This window comes from Athalia rosae, chromosome 4 (genome assembly GCF_917208135.1).
Source record: "Athalia rosae chromosome 4, iyAthRosa1.1, whole genome shotgun sequence".
Taxonomy (NCBI): domain Eukaryota; kingdom Metazoa; phylum Arthropoda; class Insecta; order Hymenoptera; family Athaliidae; genus Athalia; species Athalia rosae.
Window position 1 is genome coordinate 4,991,076 of NC_064029.1, and position 19,639 is coordinate 5,010,714.

Genomic DNA, 19,639 nt, shown 5'->3' on the forward strand with positions numbered 1-19,639 from the left:
GTCGTACAGACAGCTGGTTCAGCTGGCTGTCAGTTAAATGCTAGGTGGCGTATAAAGTCAGCCAGCTAGCCAGCCATCAAAAGTTTGTAAATATTGTTCGTGAGTTGAAAATACTAAAGTGTCACCATGAGTAACATATACATTCAGGAACCGCCGACAACAGGAAAGGTATGTAGCATAAAATATTATTGCGAAAGATGCAGTGATGAAGAAATACAATCGAGATTCAGAGGAGCAGTTCGTTATACTTTATCGAACTAACCTGTATTTCTGAATGCACTGGGGACAATTTTTATAAATTATTTCTAGGTCATATTGAAGACTTCAGTAGGGGAAATAGACCTAGAATTATGGACCAAAGAAGCCCCGAAGGCTTGCAGAAATTTTATTCAACTTTGTTTAGAAGGATATTATGACAATACCATATTTCACAGGGTAGAAAAGGGATTTATTATACAAGGTGGCGATCCCACGGGGACTGGGGAAGGTGGAGAAAGCATTTACAATGGACCATTCAAGGTGAGGGAGAAATTCAACGACCCTGATCATCTTGATTTCAACTTTGGTTCTCTGTGCTCTAGGATGAGTTTCATACTAGATTACGTTTTTGCCGGAGAGGCTTACTTGCAATGGCAAATGCTGGAAAGGATGACAACGGATCCCAGTTCTTCTTTACTCTTGCAGCTACACCTGAGCTGCAAAATAAACACACCATATTTGGCAAAGTTACTGGGGAAACAATTTACAATATGCTCAAACTTGAAGATGCACTTGTTGATGAGGTGAAAGATGATGCTTAGATTGCAATGATTTTGAGCTCTGTTTTAAGATTAATCTAATGAGGAGATTGCTTTTAGAATGATCGGCCTCTGTATCCTCAGAAAATCATCAAAACAGAGGTTTTAAACAATCCATTTAATGATATAGTTCCCAGGACTGAACCAGAGAAAGTTGTAGTTGATAAACCTAAGAAAAAAGAAAAAAAATCTGGTGTAAAGTAATGCTTGTTCTCATAATCTTTTGCGAATGCATAAGCTAATAAGTTCGATCAAATAAACAAGATTTTCCACTGCAGAAACTTCAAGCTCCTTTCTTTTGGTGAGGAAGCAGCAGAGGATGAAGAAGAATCGGTCGTCCTAAGTAAAAAGTTTAGTGGAAAAGGTAAATCTGCCCATGACAATTTAACAGATCCGAAACTGAGTGCAGAGCCTGCTATTGAAACTGGTGAACCTCAGAGCAAAAAAATGAAAACAGATAATGACAACAACGTGAGTGGCGATGAGAAAATGGAATCCGGTGATGAAGATACTGAATTAAGCAAAGAAAAACAGTGAGTAGATATCCAGTGGATTTTTACTTCGAAAATTCTACCTTTAAATTGTCGGTTGTTTCCATTTGGGATTTACTATTCTTCAAGGGCCATAAAAGAGCGAATCAAAAACAAATTAAAAGATTCCAAAAGTACAATAGATCGTCAAAAACCAAAAAGCAATCAGAAGTCGAACAAGGTTCCCGAGATTGAGAATGAACCGGAGGAGGAGCCTTACTATTTAGGAAAAGATCGCGTTGATGAGCGAAAGAAAAAAGCGTGAGTCATGAAAACTCTGATTTAATGATCCGAGACAGCAAATAAACTTACGATTTTTCATCCAGTGAGGAGATTCGAAAGGAAATTCGTGACTTGAAACGGGATGTCAGGAACGAGAAAAAAGCAAAAGAGGATGAAGCAAAGGAAAAAGTAGAACAGGAACAGGAGAAGGAGAAAAAGTCCAGTGTGTTGAGAGAGTACATAGAAACCCAGGAAAAATACAAAGAAGCTAAATCAAAGTTACCACAGAAGGGTTAGTAATGATCAATGCCTGCTTATCAAATACCTGTACCAACATCTTTTATTTTTCAGGTCGATCCCGAGAAGACTTTACGTTACAGTTACTCCAGAAATTCCGAACGAAATTGCACACTGTGAAGGAACATGCAGAGGAAGCAAACGGAGATGTGGAAAAGAAAGATACTGACAACGAGGATGAACTCGACGACGAGAAATGGATGTCGCACAGGTTACGGTTTGAAGAAAAAACGCCTGTGCTGGCTAAAGACGCCAGCACAAAAGATGACGATTGGTTCGAGATTTACGATCCTAGAAATCCCCTCAATAAAAGAAGACGAGGAGAAAAAACTCAAAAAACTAAAAGTGGAGAACATTCCCGGCGGAGATAGTAGATTGGTTTAGTTAAAAAATACTCCTAGGTATTGCAAGAATTTGATTATTGCGTATGTATAGGAATGTTACTACAATTTTAATCCGAACTGAAAAATAAAGATTATTGGTAATTTATTTGCTGGAATTTATTTGATCTGATGCGGCCCTGAGGTGAGTATTTAATTCACCTTACTTTACGGTCTCGCTGTGCTCATATTTAAACTTCGGTATTTCCATGAGAGGAGAAAATTATGAGGCTGAAATTCCAAGAATAGTTATTGTGTTCCCATACCTTTAGTGGCCCAGAAAATGACATCGAGAATTAAAAACAATTACGTGTTATATGGTAAGCTATAAATGAAGAAGATCAGAGCAAACAGTGCTAAAAAATATTTGCAGAATAAACAAGGCGGAGTCTACCTTGATCTTGTGCCGTATTATATCCTTGCTTACCATAAAATTAAAATGATAATTTCAAACATCGAACAAAACGTGATTTCCAAATTCTTATGTGTCTCTTATATGGTCCATCATGCTACGAAACTCGTTGATGACTCCGCTTTTCTTACTCTTGGATGATTCGCATTTTTATAGAAAGCGAAATCCAAGTATAGTAGAGTCAGAATCGTAGGTTCAGTGCACAAAAACTCATCTGGATCGCCAGACAGCAGTAATTCGGTTCTGGCTAATTTATTACGGCTTACGATTCCTGCCGCGATATCGAGTCAATAATTGGAGGTAGGATGTAGAAAAATGAGGAAGATAGTCAGTATCTCGCTTATGATAATGTAATAATACTGCTTTTATAATATTCCGAAATTTATGATTGATTAACTGTAAAAATTGATCACTATGAAGAGAAACGAGAAAATCTGCGGTCCATGATTTCCGAGCCTTATCTTATGCTGTGTATTATCGCAAAATTACTATTATTGATATAATTCTATCACTATCCATACTCTCTTTATTTCTCGTGAACAAACGATCGCGTCCCACATCTCTCGTATCTGCAAAATGAATCAGGATTATCACTTGCTTTCGATCAATCTCTCAGCATTTATTTCTGTTCAATAAAGTTGATTTTAGTAAACCGAGCATTAAGCACCTGACGATTATTTTATCTTCTTTGCGTTAGGTTCTTACAAATAAATGGCATAGCGCACGTACGCGTGGCGAGTTGCTACGAGGGTTTTCTTTTCTCAATTTTACATTGTTTATCCGCTTTTATTGTCATTATCTCTCTTCAACTGATTGCAGCAAACGAATGATTCAAACTGAGAATCATCTTCGTTTAAAGAACCATAAGTATACCCGATAAAACAATAAATGAAAACTATATACCTACGTAACTTCTCGCTGTAGACAAGATCTGTTGGATAGCCCTCGAGCAAACACGTCCCACAAGAATACTATAAACACAATTATCGCAAAAATATCTGCGGATTATGTATTAAGAGACTATCGTATAATCTATAGACATTCAAAATTGATAAGGGAAAATGGTAGTAAATAAGTTGGCTCCGAATAAAGCGTCAGTCAGTCAGTAGACAGCGTTCAGTGCGCATCTAATTCTTTTTACATAACTTAGATACAACAAACTACAGGGACGATAAGATCGTTCAGACAATTATCGCTCAGCTCGGAGCATTTGTCTGACCGCGTGTTCTCCGAACATCTCCGCCAGTGTAGCGTATGATAATACAAGTGTTACAATCAAACAATGGTCGAAGTTTGAAAAAATTTATTCTTACTGTCATCCGGCACATCGATGAATCTGCATTTTCTCAAATGAAAATTGCAACTGGTTTATCAGCGTAAATGCAATACGAGTATTATAATGCAGTATCATCAGTTCTACGCGAGTAGTGAAAACTTTTATGATAATTGTCATTATTATGATTTTTTTGTAACACACGCATTTACAAGAGGCGTACGTTGTTCGATTGTATGAATAAACAAAGAGCAGAGTTTCTTCGAAATCAGCTGAGAAAATCAATGAGTTTATCGGGGTTTTCTTATGTCCACATATTCTTTTACGGATCACGATTATAAATATACATGTTCTACCGTAAACCTTTCCGCTAGTCGTGCGAATGTTATAAAATTTGGTATCATCCGCGTGAGATGGTTCTAACACAGTGAACTACAACTGCGTTCGCCGCGCTACAAAATTACATGTAAAATAATTTGCTGCACGAAGAAATTGAAAATTTTTTTTTCAAACAACGGAAAGTAGTCGATACTCATACGATAACCCATCGCTGCAAATGCATATTCGGTATTGAAAAACTGCAGATCTCAGTGTTATAAATAATATTTCACTAAATGGCAACTGTCCCGCTCAAAGCAGACATCCTTGGTACGTATGCTAATTTTTTCATTATCAATAGTCATCTGCTCATTTTATAAGACAAACTAACACACGTGTGCCACGCGTAGACTGTATAATATTAGTTGTATATCCAAGATATCTGCCGGGCATTATTGAAGCTTCTGGCAACGCGCCGCGCATTCTCAGCTCGGTTGAACCACGCGCGGAATTCTTATTCGCGCGTAAGATAACATCATCTGTTCCTTACAAATTTTCCACGTGTGGTTTTTGCGTTCCCACACACTGTACGTGTAACATATAATTCTCTATTTATTTTGCCCGCGCTGTGTTTATGATGATTTCAGAACTCGTAAATTTACGGGGTCAGACACATTCACGTAGGTCGTTAGCGATAAACGCAGAGTGAACTGCAGATATTATACGTTAAAACGTTATAAAGCGGGAGCGCACGTATCGATAAATAATTTGTCAAAGGTCAGATTCTCGACGACCACGAATCGCCCGCGCTGTTTATCACAAATAAAATTTCATTTAATTTTTTGATCGCTTGAGATCTACCTTCGACGTTGTTAGATAACCGGAAATGCCGGAATTAGACTTCCGCATAGGGAAATCACAGATGATTCGAACCCGGCGGCGAAGCCGAATACACTTATCTATAGATATATATTTTATGTTTGCATCACGATCGTCATACCTGAATATAATGTTTTATTATATGTACTTAGGCATTTGTATGCTTTTTCTTGCGCTGCAGTTGAGATGAAATTAAATATAACGATCATATGTAATTTCGAGAAATAGATGAAATACGTGATTGCACGAACATACATCTGTAGAATACGAATCTATGCGCTAGCTACCGATGTTTTTGAAAATTTCTCGCCCATCATCACGAACTCTTGTTTTCAGTTTATGAACTTCCGCATAGTTACTAATGTTTGCGGCAAATAAATACAGGCTCTTATCCCAAGTTTGATAAATAAGTCAGATACTATATGTAGATCCTACACCGTAGCTGCGCATTCCTGAGTAATGAGTGTCCCTTCGGAGCGTATACTTCAAAAACAAATTCGGCCTCAAGCTGCGAGCTTGTGGTAATGAAGTTATCTCTCTCATTCGCTTTCCATTTACTCAAAGCATTAGTAGGTATGATCGTAAATATAATAACGTCGTTGGGTCAAAGGACGTTATAGCTCGGCCGGTGCGTCACTTGGAAAACAGTTAAAGTCTACAATGTTCGATGGAGAATATTGTGTACGCTAAATAAAACTCTGAAACTAATCATCTCTAGTACCTATCTCTATATCATCGACGTAACCGAAGTTAAATCAGTAGACCACGCGCGTACGTTGTTTGCGAAAAAAAAAATGATCGATATCCTACCGCTTAAACAGATTGAACCGCTTCGTTGTAACAGCTGATCGAAAATTATCTTCTTCTGCATACAACGCTCCGGTCGGATCTGATCATCAATTCCGCATCGTGAAATTAATGAAGTACCCTACCATCGTCCCAAATCTCGTCATTTCATCGTTTGATTTTCGCCAAACTTGAATGACCCCTGCAAAAATATACCGAAACATTACAAAACGCTGTAAGAATTTTAGCTTACACGAATGAAAAATTTCATTTTTCTTCTCTTTTAGGGCGAATCGGATAATAAAATCAATCGGAAAAGTGACCGGTATCGATCTGCTCAACGCTTACCGGCAAACAACCGTATATTTGGCGGGTTACAATCGTGGAAAAATTTGCTCGATAACCGGCCACGTTTTTAATCTTTGATCAGATACACGTGCCGTACGTCCGAAGCTATTATATTGAGTTACACGGCTTAACATGAGTGTAATAATATGTTCTATCGCTGTAGCGACGTTCATATAGTTTGCTACACTGCAGCGATATCGTTGCGAAAAAAATTCAATCTCGAGATGTTTCCCATACTCTGTTACACTTAGATATGGGCATTATCTTGTAGCGAGAAATTCGTATCTCTTCTAACAACTAGAATTTTCTTGAAAACTTTATCGTTATATCGTCTGTCTTACTGCGTTTTACTGCACCCAGCAGACTTCCGGGGTTTATATCAGTTCTTCGTTGTCTCGCAGTTTTATTCATTGCAGCTGGAAATTTTTCTGTTTGCCGTCATTCGAGAGAGATATTGCGCCGATTAGTTCATGTTACGTAACGAAGGTTGACGATGACCGAGTTACAGTAGAATAATTAAGTGTTCGTTCTCGCACGTGGAAATCGCTGCTGTATATTTTCTTCAGAATTTTCTCAACGATTATAAATGAATTCCAAGGCGAGGCGATCTCTCTCTGTATCGTTTAATCATCGGAGGCGTAGATCATCGCAATTGAAATCAAAGATATTCGTTGAAAGAACACGAACATGTGTCGCGTGAATTGATCACCAGGATGCGACAACTAACACTGTGTATTGGTTTCACGTTATTTCAATCATATATTTATTTATCTTCGCATCATGTGCATGCACTGTGTGAAAACATATAATCGCAGCTGTGCAATCATTCATATTCCGACGAGCGACGGTATCAGACAGAGCCGTTCCCCTCATTGGTATATCTTCATTTGAAAAATCATCACGACTCCGTTTTTTAATGGTATTCTCTTTTTTCTCATTCTATTTTCAATTCATGACCAGAGGAAGGTGTGAGACCGAGAGACTGGGATCCAAGGCGCGGTGCTGCGAAGGGACCGCTGAAATTGTTGCGCCTCTGTGTTTTGGGGACATTTTTACCAGCTCTTTTGGTCACCGGTCCGATGTATCTGCGATATCGCGTCTATTCCGACCAGCTTTATCCACTCGCAGCATCCGATCAGCGGCTGATAGATGGAAAAGTGTCGACTACTTGGTGCCAGGTATATCGAAGAGATGAATAAATTTGATGAGCTTGATGAGTCGACGACGAATTCGGTTGAGACGAATTGTAGCAATCTCCGATTACAGCGATTCGTGGATCAACTTTTACAACCGCCTTGGTTATAAATTATTTCATTACGTGAACGCGATGAGCTTATATATTCTTCTGTTTGCGCGATACCAGACTTAGCAAATTATAAGTCTAGATACTGGAGTACTGACGCGGTCTATCCTTGGTCTGTTTATTGATGTTAATTCGGTTATCTTTGCAATTTTCGTTTTTCAAATTCATTGTCGGACCATTTAAGCACCGCCACAGAAATGACGAACGCTGAATTTTCGGTGAAATTTAGACGGTCTCATTAATAACGCAAACCCTTTTCATTTCGGCGTTTTAGAGCCAACTCGTCAAGGTTAATGGCACCTTCAATGCCTACCTGCTGAACCAGCAGCCAGAAATCAAAGTCGAAACAGTTCCAGTTTCAATGATTCGACACCTGGTCCTTGAAGATGACATGAAAGAGTACTGGGGATTCTATCTCCTCAAGGGTAGCAGCGTGACCGTATCCACTTGCGTTAGGTAATGACCCTTGCCTTCCAGTTTTTCGTTTTCTGCATAAAAAAACGAATCATATATCACATCTCATTCGTGTCGATTACAGGTGGCCAGGTGCGTCCCTGACCATAATTCGTGGCCACAAACACCTCCACGAATGTGCTTTTATCGGCGATGACAGCAGCGAGGAGTTGGAAGAACTCGTTGAAATCGCCGAGGAACAGGGACTGGTGAACATGACGTACGCGGTAAGACTATAGACAGGTTTGAAGTACATTTGAAATTAGAAATTTTTCGAAGAGGCGAATAATCGCGAATTTTATTCGTTCGATTTCAAGTCCGGCGACGCACCTAGCAACGAGCCTGGTAAGATGAAGAGAGTGCGGTTGGGCGTTCGTTTCCACGACGAAGGTAGTAGCCCTGATGTGAACCACACATTTCCAGGTGGAGTTGCGCATCAATTGACGAGTCACGAGCTGGACGCGAAGACCATGCGCAACATCCTCACTCAACTCTTCGTCAAGACTTTGGATACGAAGAAAAAACAGGAGTCCAATCCCCACCATCACTACGAGGGGACTTATAGAGAAAGTTCGAACATAGACAGACCTCCGACAGTCATTCCCTCGGACGATCTACTCGGGTTGATGGTCAGCGAAGAGGAACCACCCCCGAAAAAACCCACGAAAAAAGTTACCCTCCAAACGGTTAAACCCGAAGTGATAAAACGCAGGGAATCCGGCGAGGAAATTCCGACATCCACGTCGGAGACGACGACTGAAAAATTAACGTCCACGTCCACGGTCACGGCGTTAACGGACTCCGACGAAATTTTCGAGGAGGTTCTAGGTAAGTTGCACAGTCTCGGATCCCGGGGGAAAAACGTGCTCCAAAAATTAATGGACGAAATCGAGGGCGAGGAGGATGCGGAGAGTGTCGCTATGAGAAGAATAGTCGACGCTGCCATAAATGGCGACGGAAAACCTATGAGCGACGAAGAACGGGCGAGGAGGAAGAGGGAGATCATTTTATCCTCTCCGTTGAACGCGGAATTGAACGAAGACGATTCGGAAGGAGATGCGGCGATCGAAGAGGTGAGAATCGGGAGTATCTCTTGGAGGAAATTTCGAAAAAAAAATTTCATCAAATTCACAGGGGATGCAGCTCACTCCCGACGGCATCGCGGAGGATCGAGGCACGGTGAACGAAACTACCCTCAACGACAGAAGCAACAGCGAATTTTGGAGCTCGTTCAGCAGCTCCGAGGAACGACTTCTGGAGTGCAACGGACTCATCCTCAACCTCCCTCTCACTCCACATCGTCATTGTACCCCTAAATACGAAAATGATCATCTCGCAGCTTCTCTGGCGAACACCATTACCTACAGGTTTCTAGTCTTCTATCGAAAACGTTCTTATTCTCTTATCGAATTTGCCACATCTTTTCTATTCTCTTCGATTTCAGAGTCCCCACGAACGGCTACTACTTCTTCGTGTTCAACTCCGAGAACGAAATTCAGCCAAATTATGTTCGCATACGTTTCGATCTGTTGAAAACCGCGTACGATACTTCAAATCCTTCGGAGTCGTGCAAAAATAGCACAGGGGAATGTTCTCTGCCTTTGAGTTTTTTCAGCGATCAAAGGGCGGTGCTGGAATTACCTTTAACCGGTAACGACTCCCAGTGGAACGAGGAGTACGTCGTCGTATCGACTTGCGAACCGAGAACGGCGCTTTATGTCTTTTGCATAATTTCCGTACCGGTTTTCGTCCTGTTATTTGCCTTCCATTGAACGCTATAGTCGAGTCTTGATATTTTCTATAATAGGCTCTTATCGAGCGGTTCGTACTGCTTCGAGGTACGCGCTACGAAGTTTTGCTGTGGATCTGAAGATAATTGTATAGGCAAAGTCGGTATAAACTAATCGTAGTATACCAAACAATACGAAAGGAACGTGAAAACGATTGAAAAACTGTTTTCTGTGTGTACATAGAACGATATAGGAATAGTTTCATCGATATGACTGGAAATGAATTTTTGTATACGGGGTGTAATAAGCGATGCGACAAATTAGCAATTCCATTTCCTTTGAGAAAATCGAAAAAACGTAAAAGCAGATCGCTAGCTTCAGTCGACGAATCTGCTGCAAAATAGGTATGAAAATATGAGGATCAAACTCCCGCCTAACTATATAAATAATACGTTACTGTAAAAAGACAAATGTGATGCTATTGTGATATTGACATTGTTACTAATTTATTAATAGAACTATGAGGATAATCCCTTCGCAGGATAACAACGAACTTTTGCCCCCTTTTTTTGATATAAATTTTTCTCCCCTTTATGTCCACCTTTCACACTTTCACACTTTCCACTTTCCACTTGCCACTCGACTCGATCCTCATCCTCCTCTTTACCACCGTCTTAAGAATTAATCTCCGGCCTTGTTTTCCTCTTTAATCCCTCAGATTAATTTTTCATGCTTCCAGATCTGCTCTCATAACTACAAACGCATTGACCCCGCGGTAAGGGTTCGCGGGTGGGCGGGGTGAGCAAGTCTCTTATCAGCAACGAACACTCCCAGCTTACTCCCGTCCTCCTCTTCAAAGGACCAGGGATTTTTCACCCCCTCTCCTCGTCCCTATTTTCCCGGTCGATAGGTACGTACGTATGTACGTTCGTTCCTCCGTCTATGCGCGTACGAAATTCGTTTCCCAAAAAAATCTGCTCAACTTTAATTCTAGCTGTTGTATTCGTTCTCCACCAACTGTGATTTGATTTTCTATGATTTTGTTTTTGATCCTTCATCAGCAGGATCGGTACATATTTCAAGAAAACTGTGCGAATATTATACGGGGATGAAAACATTTTCAAAAATGCCGCACGACGAAGTAAGCTCGCACGATTAGATGTAAACTAAACAGTGGTAACTAAATTAATAGCGAATTGTTCAGGTAGGGGGATGGATATCAAATGCGTGTTGGTAGGTGTCGGTGGCTGCCTCGGGGCGATAAGGGAAATTGATTTAGCCCCCCAACGTCACCCGGTATTATTATAGTTGGCGGTGGTTGACGTTCATGGGACAGTGCCCGATTTCGAAAGGCACGCCCCCCCCGTGCCTTTTGGCACACCCTCTACAATCTCCGATCTCCACGACCACCCCTGTATACATATACGAGCTGGTAATGTATAAAATACACGTTCATTTATATCGCAATACATATCACGGGAATGTGACGGATCCGCATAGACTCGCTGCTGATGCGTAACACCTCTCTGGTCTCTCTAACGCGCTAATTCAATCGAGGCGACGTTGTAGAACGGGACTTGGGGTTGGAGATTGCTTACACTTATACGCTGCATCGTAAAACCATACGTTAGGTATCGGTTTATTTGGTCGTTCGATTGTGGGCAGTCGTTTGCCCCGACGGGGTGCGACCCTGTGAAATTTGGACGGTGCAACGAATCCTAGCAGAAATCAGTTTTGCCTCATCGCTACCGATTTATCTGTGCAGGTATTCTCACGGCGGGCTTCTTGATTTTGGAAAATATTCTGAAAGTTTTCTTTCAATTTCTCTTGAAATTTTAGAAACGATATGAAGAAATTTTTACATCTGGCAGCTCATTAGATTATTGTTAGGATACAAATTCAAGCACGCATAAATGAATGTCTGACGCTGCCGCCTCGTAGGGATGACATTTTTGGCTAATCGTAACATATAAGTCACTAAATTCATTCGAGGGCACGTTCGAGCAAACCCACAAGCTAATAGTCCTGTGGGAAACCGCATGAACGTTTCCCCCCCTCCGACCTTTTCTCTTTGGTGAGTTTTACCATCGTCAAATTTCAGTATACTTGTCGAGGTTCAGCTGGGTAGATAATAAATAAAATACTATATGAATTTTAAACAATCCGAAGACACCCACCCATTGAAGTTCCGTAGAATCTAAAGCAATAATTTTATTGATCATTCTAATGTGGCAATTTAGTGGCTGAGGTCACACGCATTAATTGAAAATATCGTGGGGTCCCGCAGAGTTCGAAAAAAGGTCATCTAGCGCCGTGTTATACCCGTTTGAAAGCCTGCACCCCATATAACCGAAAGTCTAAAATCGGATGAATGAAGTTATGGTAATGGGTCGATTAGGGCTGGAGATTGCGGGTTATTTTATTCGACCGTTTTCTTTTTTTAACGTAACAAATTCATGGGGATACCGTAATGTAATATTTTTTTCGCACGTGCGGCGTGGGGGAGAAAAACCGATTTATGTGCACGAACGTTAAAAAAATCGGGGGTCATTTCCGATTCGGTGGTAAATTTTTGGGGAAATATTCGGTCATTTATAACCGAATTTGTTTGTATTTTGTTATCAGCGATGGTCTTCCAGACCGAAGAGCAAATCTCGTTTCATGGAATCATTTTGATATTTCGGTGGCCGTAGAACAACGCAATTTACATTTATAACGTCTAATTAAACCGGCAATCCTCCGTGGCAGTTTGAAGAGTCTTCGCGACAAGGCGATCTAATTGCTTACAGATGTTACGAAAACAACAAAATCTGGACTTTGACAGAAGAGACACAATAACAGCCGCGTTCGTCGAGTAGGAAACAGCCACGGTTATCTCCGCTGTTGTCTTTCGGAGAGGAAAAATATTTTCCAAGCATTAACAACTTCATAATCTGTTTATCTGTGTCTGCAGAGCACCGAACGCTTTCTCTGAAGTTCCAAATCTTTCCGAGCCACGCCCAATTACCGGGTTCCGAATACCCAAAGTCCCTGGAGATTCTCTGGAGCTAACAGTAAACCCGCGTACAGCCTTGACCGCAGAATTCTCCGATAGTTGAAAGGAAAAAAATGGGTTTCCTTCGTCCGACAACTAAAGGAAACTAAAACGAAATACAACGTTCACTGACGATCGTATGATTATATAATCGCATAAAAATCGTCCGAAGTGGTAGGCCGAGAGTCTCACGCAGATGATCCTCTAATGACGCTCCAATGAGCCCGATCGTGATAATTTTACGAGGAAGATACCCCCCCGTTAGAAAACAGACCCTCGAAACTGTCACAATACGCACGTGTCCCCCTGTGTATCTCCATATTAGTTTAGGCGTCGCCACTTGACTGCAGGGGGTCACCGGTAAGCTGCCGAAATATCCTATGCCCGATTCATCCCCCTCTCTGAAAGGGCTGCCCAATTTTTTGTCTTCGTTAACTCTGCGCGTCGCGGGTTCCCCTGCCAACTGCGGGAGGCTTACCAGGGCTAATTTGACTTTGATAGGCTGGGAAAGTCGAGGAAATATAAAAAAAAGCCGGAGCGAAGGTGCGTGTGGTTTTTTTTTTTTTTCTCTCTTCGATCGGTTCGCGATCTCTCGGCCGTAACAATAAAACTTTAAAAAATCATAAATCGAGGACTCGGATTTCTCCCTTTACTCATCAGTGACATACATCGTTCCTGTTATAAATATAGAAATTATCACTTATCACTTATGTCTGAAGCATTATTATGTACGATTTATCTGTATAAAATGATATCAAGCGTGTGTTACGTGCTTGGCTCATTTCCTTGTTCGATTTGATTATCTACCGCTCCGGGCGTACGAAATGCTCTCTATCAGCATCTAGTTTTCGCGATTACGAATTCTCTCCCAAGAACATGCGAAAAATAAAAAACAAATTGAAAAAAACGAAACAAGGAAAAATGAATGAACGAACGACGAGAAATAAAATCGAGCAGCTCTCGCGAGCCCCTCGATTTTTGTTCTCGACTTTCGTCTGGTGAAAGAAAAAAAAAAAAAAAAAATTAATACAATTATTCTCCGAGTAGATATGTTCTCGTTTGGTAACGAGCGACACGCACACACATTCGTTTCGTACAGTGATTGCGGTTTTACCACCGTGTCCAGAAATCCCCGATGATGAAGCGGGAAGACAAACGTCCAGTTACAGCGGTACTGTTCACCGGATGCTGTCGTCGAGAGGGCGAATGGCGCTGGTCCAGAGCCAGTGTCGTAAGGATCACGCGCGGCTCCACCCACAGGACCACCTACAGGAATCGCGTCTCCACGCCCCGGATCGCAAATTTTATCCCGTGGTAAGAGAGGGTACGAATGTTACGGGCGGTACCGAATCGCTTCAGTCAAATCGGGGCGGCTGTATTATCTGGAGGTCCTTCAAATGTCGTCTCGAGGACGACGCTCTACTGTGTTTTGAAAAAAAAAAAAAAGAAGATGCGGTACGGTTCTGCAGACCCTCGATCATTTTCGACTCGGTCCGTCGGTACGGAATTCGAATTTCGCCGGAATTTTTACTCCTAAGACCGTGTTTTTGATCGCGAAAAAAAATCAACAGTTTCAATAATCGAATAAAAACCGAGCAGTGCTGTACGAGAATCGCATCCAGGTGAAGAGGATCATGGTAAGGATATGCGTTAGCTTCTGGAATAACATCAGTGCGTGGTATACGTTTTTTTTTCGTCACAGCTTTAGCATCAGTACGAGAAAGTTTCCTCGCTAATTATTTTCATTGACGCGTGTCGGAGCGATAAGAAAACTTGGAGACTAAGATCCGTGACTGCTGCGGTTTTTTTTACATAATCTTGAAAAAATAATCGCGTACGTTCGGTGGCCGTTTAACATTTTTATTCCGATCGTCTTTCACGTGCGGTATGAAAGGGTTGTCGCGATAAATTTTGTACAAGAGTTCGCGGTTGGGGGTTGCTAGTATTCCACTTTGTTCAATTCGTTCGTTTACAGCCGATGTTGACGTACGGAAACAGCAACGGATCAGCTCCGGATACGGAGAACGGTTCTCCGGCTGACTCGCTGATCTCCGGAGACGGAGAGATCGGGGACATCGGAGACTCACCAGGTACACCCCGGGATACGGAAGAAGAAGCGGCGTTTTCCGATGACTTTTACTCGCACGACACGGACGACGAAGATGAGCACGGAAAGCGACGTCGGGCGACCAGTTCCGTGAGTGGCGTCGATGTACAATAATATTTCTTGATCTCGTTATTAGTTGCGCGTCGAGTCGCAGTTTTTCTGACGCGATTTTCTCCTACGGTGCAGCTCGACGGTATTTCTGGGTCTGGCGGGAGTCGTCTGGGCTCCCCGGTTCCTAGGAGCGGTGGCTTGGGGGTCAGAAAACTATTCACGAACAGCCGCGAACGATGGAGACAGCAAAACGTGAGCGGAGCTTTCGCCGAACTGCGGAAACTCGTACCTACGCATCCACCGGATAAGAAATTATCGAAAAATGAAATTCTACGAATGGCGATCAGGTCTCTCATATCTCTACTGCCGATGTATCTGCTCCAGACGGGCGCGTCGTTTCGCTCGACTCAATGTTGAATATTTTACCTCTGATCCTCAGATACATTCGGCTTCTCAGCAACGTCCTGGACTGGCAGAAGGGTCAGGACCGTAATGGAATTCAGCCGATATCCTCGCTTCAGTCATCCAACAATTCATCTCTTCTGGAGCCGCGCGTTAAAAGCGAACCTCCGTTTTTCGGCTCACACCAGGGTAAGCCGGGAAGTCCAGGTTTTTTCAAACAGGAAAAAATCGCGAACGATTCGACCACCGAAGGTGCAGGCTTCAAAGCGAACAGTTACGGAACCCAACGTCTTCCGGGTCATTCTTTTCTCACTTGCGACAGAAACGGGAATAACTTACTGATGATTGCTCCGGTGGTGGTCGGCGGTGTATCCGGAAATAATTCATCGGCGAGAGAAAGATCGGCGGCGAATCATTACATCGGTGGAAATGCGCCGGTCGGATTGAATTCCGGGACGACAAACGGTGCGAGGCAAATCGGCTTCGGAAAATCTTCGCTGGTGAACGGAAACGCGATTTTGATCAACGGAAACGGAGCCGCTGCAGGGGCGGGAATGGTGACAGGAAACGGGCAGGTAAGCGGGGTGAATTGTACAGGTGGCCCAAATCGACTTAAGGTCGAAACCGTCGAAGAGGAGCAAACGAATCAAAGTAAAGGACCTTCTCCGTTGACGCAACACCCCAATGTGGTTGGAAGGAAGAGGGCAAGGATCAGTTCGAGTAAGGACTCCGTCGGGTTCCGAACTTCGGACTTCAAGAGTGTTAACAGAAAGTAAAAGGTGAGGGAGAAATGGATTTCTCGCGGACAACTAACGATCATGTTGTTTCAAAAGGCGCTTCACCCACGAGCCTCTGATCGTGAGATTTATTAACTTGCAACGTTTTAACTTTTGTATAAAGTTTATTCATACCAATGTATCATACCTCGGCGTGCCGTTGATATTTAATAATTATATTTCTCATTTGTATGCATAAAAAAAAAAAAAAAATGTACAGTATATCCGCAATTATTTTCCAAGTTTTTTAACGGTTTTACAAAATTTCGTGTACAAAAATCATCGAATTATTCAAATCACTGTAGTTTTAACTTTGCGTAGTCAGCTACGTGAAGGATACCGTGTTCAGGTGAGGCGATGTGAAGATTTTCGGCCGATGCCCTACTATTTATTGCGACGTTGTGGAGCTCGGTAATCTGCGTGCTGCATGCTGCTGCTGGATCACCACTCGAGGCTAACTTTCCCAGCCAGAATTCGTTGCCTGCGGCAGAAAAATCACGTAATTATATTTGAGCATAAAATTTCGTCGATTATTCGCGAAGGCAACTCACCCGGCAAAGCGTTCCCGTCCCAGGCGTAAGTTACCACCAGAAGTTTATCCTCTTCGAGAACGGTGTGGGGTTCTCTTTCTCCGTAGTGAAGTTTCACGTCTGGTATAAAAAGAGGTAAACCGTGTACCGGGAAATAGTTTTTTTCATCGACCAATAACCAGCAAAATTTATGAAACTTACGACCGATCTTGCCACCGTCATCGACCCCGCCGCAGGTAAATTTGCTTTGGAAGTAGGAGAACATGATGTCGGATACATTATGGATGTTCTTCATCGTGCCATTCAGCGCTATCTCGAATGCTTTCATGAAGTATATTTGCTGTTCAGGCAGGGCCTTCCAAACCCCTGTAAAGTTCACGCCACGATCTATCGACTATCGACTCGTTTCTTTCCTGCATTTAAAATTACAAGTGATCCAATTTTTACCCAGTCCAAATCCGACGACGTGGACATACGCTGTGGTATTTGCTGCGAGTGCTCGGGCGTTCGCTTCCAGCAAGATTATTTCAGCCGTTACGAGGGTCCGCTTCAGATAGTTCTCGGTGTGAAAAATGTACTTTTTTCCCACCGGGACGAATCTCGAATCATTAGGCACTCTCCGCAACTGCTCCTCCGCTTCTTCGTAGAGGGGTAAGTAAGGCTCGTCGTAAAATCGTGCCCAAACTTTCCGCAGACCTTGGAGACCTGCCGGCACATTTTTAGCGTTCGGATGATCGGAAGGGCCATATCTGCAAAACGATTCGAATCGTCGGACTGGTTCCAATTGATTTGTTCCTCAAATTTTACTTTTACCCATTTTCCGTGGTGTTTTGTTCTGGTGCTACAGCAATGTCTTGGTACTCCATGAACCCGGGCTTCTGGAATCTGTAAAGATGAATTGATGTAGTCTGTTTTTTTTTTTGTTCGCACTTTTTATCTCTCGATATTGACCTAGAGCCGACCACACCTATGATAACACCTCGCGGTTGAATCTCTTTCGGATCGCTGTTCAGGATTCCAACGTTTTTTCGAGAACCGTTGTTGACGAACTCGGTGTAAGAGGACATCGTCATCATGGCCGATAGTTTCACTTCGTCGTACGAAATGTAATTTTCTAACAGCTAAGAAATTTTCGTACGTACAATATTTTTTTATCTAAAAAGCAGTGGGGAAAATTAAGATCGCAATGACCGCTCCTCACCAAAGGCGGCGTCTCTTCTTCGGTACCAATCTTCTCCCATCCGCCGTAGCCTTTTGGGACTTCGAGGACCTTGAACAAGTCCCTTTTACCCAAGAAGCAAAACGCTCTACGTTCGAATAGCCGCTGAATCAGTTCGATGAGTCCCATTTTTTCGTATACATTTTTCTCCAAGGGATTTCCTCGCTCTCTCTTGTTCTCCAGCCAATCGGCTATCAGCGGTAACGTGTCTTCGTGAATCAGCGGGTAGACCGAATTGGCGTTGCGCTGTTCAAAAATTGAATAGACGAAGAAAAAAAAAAAATACTTCGTTTCGCATACGGAGTGGTTCGAACTCATGAAATTCGAATCAGAGTACGAACCTCGAGAGTTTCCTTCGAGACTCGCTTTTGCAGTTCCGTGAGGCAGGGCGTGCGCACGGGAAACTTTAGAGGAAATGCATTACTTTTTTCTACGAGTGATTCGAATGTAACGGGAGGCGGAACCGTCGTTTCGACGCATTCCTGAAGCAGTTTTTTTGTGGCATCGTCTAGCCGACTTCTGTCCTGCAGACCGAGTCGATTCGCCCATTTGATATCGGGAATTTCCCTTTCAGAAAACGCAGCATTACCGCGTTTCCTGGAAGCCTATTAAGCAGCGATAATTTTTTAGTTCCGGTACCTTTCGTTGTGTCGTACGCTGGAATGAAACTCAACGGTGTTGGCACTGACCACCGCATCGGACTGTACATTATATCCAGATTACCACGTTCGAAACCGCGCCCGTAATAATGGTATTGAAATACGTACGACACCAGCGCTCGCTCTCTTCGTTGTAGAAGCAGCTTTGGGTTTTGGAGGCATTTCGTCGGTCTCCTACTTGGACCAGCTCAAGGTCAATTTCACCGACTCAGACAACGAATGTTTCACAAGTTATCGCACCTCGGAAGCGAGTCTCCTATTTATGAACTCGACTCGTTTTATCAGCGAGCCGAAGCGACCGAACGCTGCCTACAACGTGAGTGGTGCGATACTGTTTGCAATTTTTATTCAGCAAATGCTTGATACTACCGTAATTCCGATGACGTCATTCCAGCCATTCACCATCACTCGATCGCTCCCACTCTCAGATAGTCGCTGATATTCTCGTCGTTCCATGTGAACGGCAAAGGTTTAGCTCAACGGCAGTGGTCTGACGCACGTGAATCGATTTGGTCGCATAACTTCCCGGTTCTTGGTAAGATACGCCAGTGAATGAGTCATTACTTGCAAGTAGATCCAGTAATTAGCACTCTGAATACTTTTATGCTGATTATTTCTTGTGAAACTTTACAATTCCGATCCTCGCTTATCAACCAGGCAGTAAGGATTGATAATGGGGAGAGACGTTTTTTCGACGTTCCTTTGATACGATATATTTAATTCATTTCATATCAAACACCTGAAGTGCGATTCAAATTTACATCGTGCAAACGAGTAACGTAATACTTGATACATCGGTTGCTATAATTATATTTTATCGTTCGCTGAAATATATCAAACATATAGTACGATCGATTCAACACTCCTTCCTAATTCACGTACGGGGCATTCCACGATAGATGGGCCATTTTTTCGAGAATATTTTTTGAATTTGATGGAACTTTTTCAAAGCTGGATCTCAGGAATCCAAATCTGAAGGCTGAGCTATGAAATCGATCGAGTTACCGCCGATTTTTCGCTTTTTGGAGCAGAAAAATGGAGATATCTCGGTTGGAAAAATTCGTAGCTCAATTTGGCTTTGAGACTCGTGTTCCTGAGGTCAAAATACGTAAGTGTCATTGAATCAATTTTAA

General features: G+C 42.5%; 4 protein-coding genes and 1 long non-coding RNA gene across 8 annotated transcripts; 3 read left to right on the top strand and 2 right to left on the bottom strand.

Moving 5' to 3' along the window:
- Nucleotides 1-7: 7 nt before the first annotated feature.
- LOC105686283 (spliceosome-associated protein CWC27 homolog) lies at nucleotides 8-2,335 on the top strand. Its single transcript, XM_012400940.4, has 8 exons — nucleotides 8-168; nucleotides 310-519; nucleotides 582-782; nucleotides 858-997; nucleotides 1,076-1,330; nucleotides 1,418-1,588; nucleotides 1,654-1,841; nucleotides 1,901-2,335. The coding sequence occupies exons 1-8, from the start codon at nucleotides 127-129 to the stop codon at nucleotides 2,215-2,217; spliced, it is 1,524 nt and encodes a 507-aa protein (XP_012256363.2). The 5' UTR covers nucleotides 8-126; the 3' UTR covers nucleotides 2,218-2,335.
- Nucleotides 2,336-2,486: 151 nt separating this feature from the next.
- On the bottom strand, nucleotides 2,487-6,176 carry LOC125500747. Its single transcript, XR_007278207.1, has 3 exons — nucleotides 5,919-6,176; nucleotides 3,542-3,609; nucleotides 2,487-3,207 (listed from the first exon to the last, which is right to left on the bottom strand). It is a non-coding gene; the product is annotated as an uncharacterized LOC125500747 (long non-coding RNA).
- LOC105686493 lies at nucleotides 3,760-10,281 on the top strand. 2 transcript variants are annotated; one of them, XM_012401394.3, is made up of 8 exons: nucleotides 3,760-4,559; nucleotides 7,203-7,420; nucleotides 7,820-8,001; nucleotides 8,084-8,225; nucleotides 8,316-8,343; nucleotides 8,422-9,071; nucleotides 9,133-9,365; nucleotides 9,443-10,281. In XM_012401394.3, exons 1-8 carry the CDS (start codon nucleotides 4,526-4,528, stop codon nucleotides 9,768-9,770), a joined length of 1,815 nt encoding a protein of 604 aa, XP_012256817.2. In that variant the 5' UTR covers nucleotides 3,760-4,525; the 3' UTR covers nucleotides 9,771-10,281. The 2 variants fall into 2 exon arrangements, with proteins under 2 accessions (XP_012256817.2, XP_012256810.2); XM_012401387.3 differs by having other exon boundaries at nucleotides 3,762-4,559; nucleotides 8,316-9,071.
- Nucleotides 10,282-10,435: 154 nt separating this feature from the next.
- On the top strand, nucleotides 10,436-16,320 carry LOC105686274. 2 transcript variants are annotated; one of them, XM_020852523.2, is made up of 4 exons: nucleotides 10,436-14,076; nucleotides 14,738-14,959; nucleotides 15,056-15,267; nucleotides 15,360-16,320. In XM_020852523.2, the coding sequence occupies exons 1-4, from the start codon at nucleotides 13,948-13,950 to the stop codon at nucleotides 16,096-16,098; spliced, it is 1,302 nt and encodes a 433-aa protein (XP_020708182.2). In that variant the 5' UTR covers nucleotides 10,436-13,947; the 3' UTR covers nucleotides 16,099-16,320. The 2 variants fall into 2 exon arrangements, with proteins under 2 accessions (XP_020708182.2, XP_012256354.2); XM_012400931.3 differs by lacking the exon at nucleotides 10,436-14,076 and adding an exon at nucleotides 14,087-14,399.
- Nucleotides 16,267-18,855, bottom strand: LOC105686262. 2 transcript variants are annotated; one of them, XM_012400921.3, is made up of 9 exons: nucleotides 18,615-18,851; nucleotides 18,189-18,452; nucleotides 17,830-18,093; nucleotides 17,580-17,749; nucleotides 17,442-17,513; nucleotides 17,076-17,377; nucleotides 16,830-16,994; nucleotides 16,650-16,748; nucleotides 16,267-16,579 (listed from the first exon to the last, which is right to left on the bottom strand). In XM_012400921.3, exons 1-9 carry the CDS (start codon nucleotides 18,666-18,668, stop codon nucleotides 16,395-16,397), a joined length of 1,575 nt encoding a protein of 524 aa, XP_012256344.2. In that variant the 5' UTR covers nucleotides 18,669-18,851; the 3' UTR covers nucleotides 16,267-16,394. The 2 variants fall into 2 exon arrangements, with proteins under 2 accessions (XP_012256344.2, XP_048510600.1); XM_048654643.1 differs by lacking the exon at nucleotides 16,267-16,579 and having other exon boundaries at nucleotides 16,650-16,768; nucleotides 18,615-18,855.
- Between the last annotated feature and the right edge of the window lie 784 nt (nucleotides 18,856-19,639).

Bases quoted from the DNA above. Each gene is read 5' to 3' on its own strand.
- LOC105686283 (XM_012400940.4), top strand. From the start codon at position 127: ATGAGTAACATATACATTCAGGAACCGCCGACAACAGGAAAG. The intron at 998-1,075 runs GTAATGCTTGTT...TTTCCACTGCAG, and splicing joins GAAAAAAAATCTGGTGTAAA to AAACTTCAAGCTCCTTTCTT. The intron at 1,331-1,417 runs GTGAGTAGATAT...CTATTCTTCAAG, and splicing joins GAATTAAGCAAAGAAAAACA to GGCCATAAAAGAGCGAATCA.
- LOC105686493 (XM_012401387.3), top strand. From the start codon at position 4,526: ATGGCAACTGTCCCGCTCAAAGCAGACATCCTTG. The intron at 7,421-7,819 runs GTATATCGAAGA...TCGGCGTTTTAG, and splicing joins TGTCGACTACTTGGTGCCAG to AGCCAACTCGTCAAGGTTAA. The intron at 9,072-9,132 runs GTGAGAATCGGG...TCAAATTCACAG, and splicing joins GAGATGCGGCGATCGAAGAG to GGGATGCAGCTCACTCCCGA.
- LOC105686274 (XM_020852523.2), top strand. From the start codon at position 13,948: ATGCTGTCGTCGAGAGGGCGAATGGCGCTGGTCCAGAGCCAGTGTCGT. The intron at 14,077-14,737 runs GTAAGAGAGGGT...GTTCGTTTACAG, and splicing joins ATCGCAAATTTTATCCCGTG to CCGATGTTGACGTACGGAAA. The intron at 15,268-15,359 runs GTCTCTCATATC...TCTGATCCTCAG, and splicing joins ATTCTACGAATGGCGATCAG to ATACATTCGGCTTCTCAGCA.
- LOC105686262 (XM_012400921.3), bottom strand. From the start codon at position 18,668: ATGCCTCCAAAACCCAAAGCTGCTTCTACAACGAAGAGAGCGAGCGCT. The intron at 17,750-17,829 runs GTGAGGAGCGGT...AAAATTTCTTAG, and splicing joins AAGAAGAGACGCCGCCTTTG to CTGTTAGAAAATTACATTTC. The intron at 17,378-17,441 runs GTAAAAGTAAAA...ATCGTTTTGCAG, and splicing joins CAAAACACCACGGAAAATGG to ATATGGCCCTTCCGATCATC.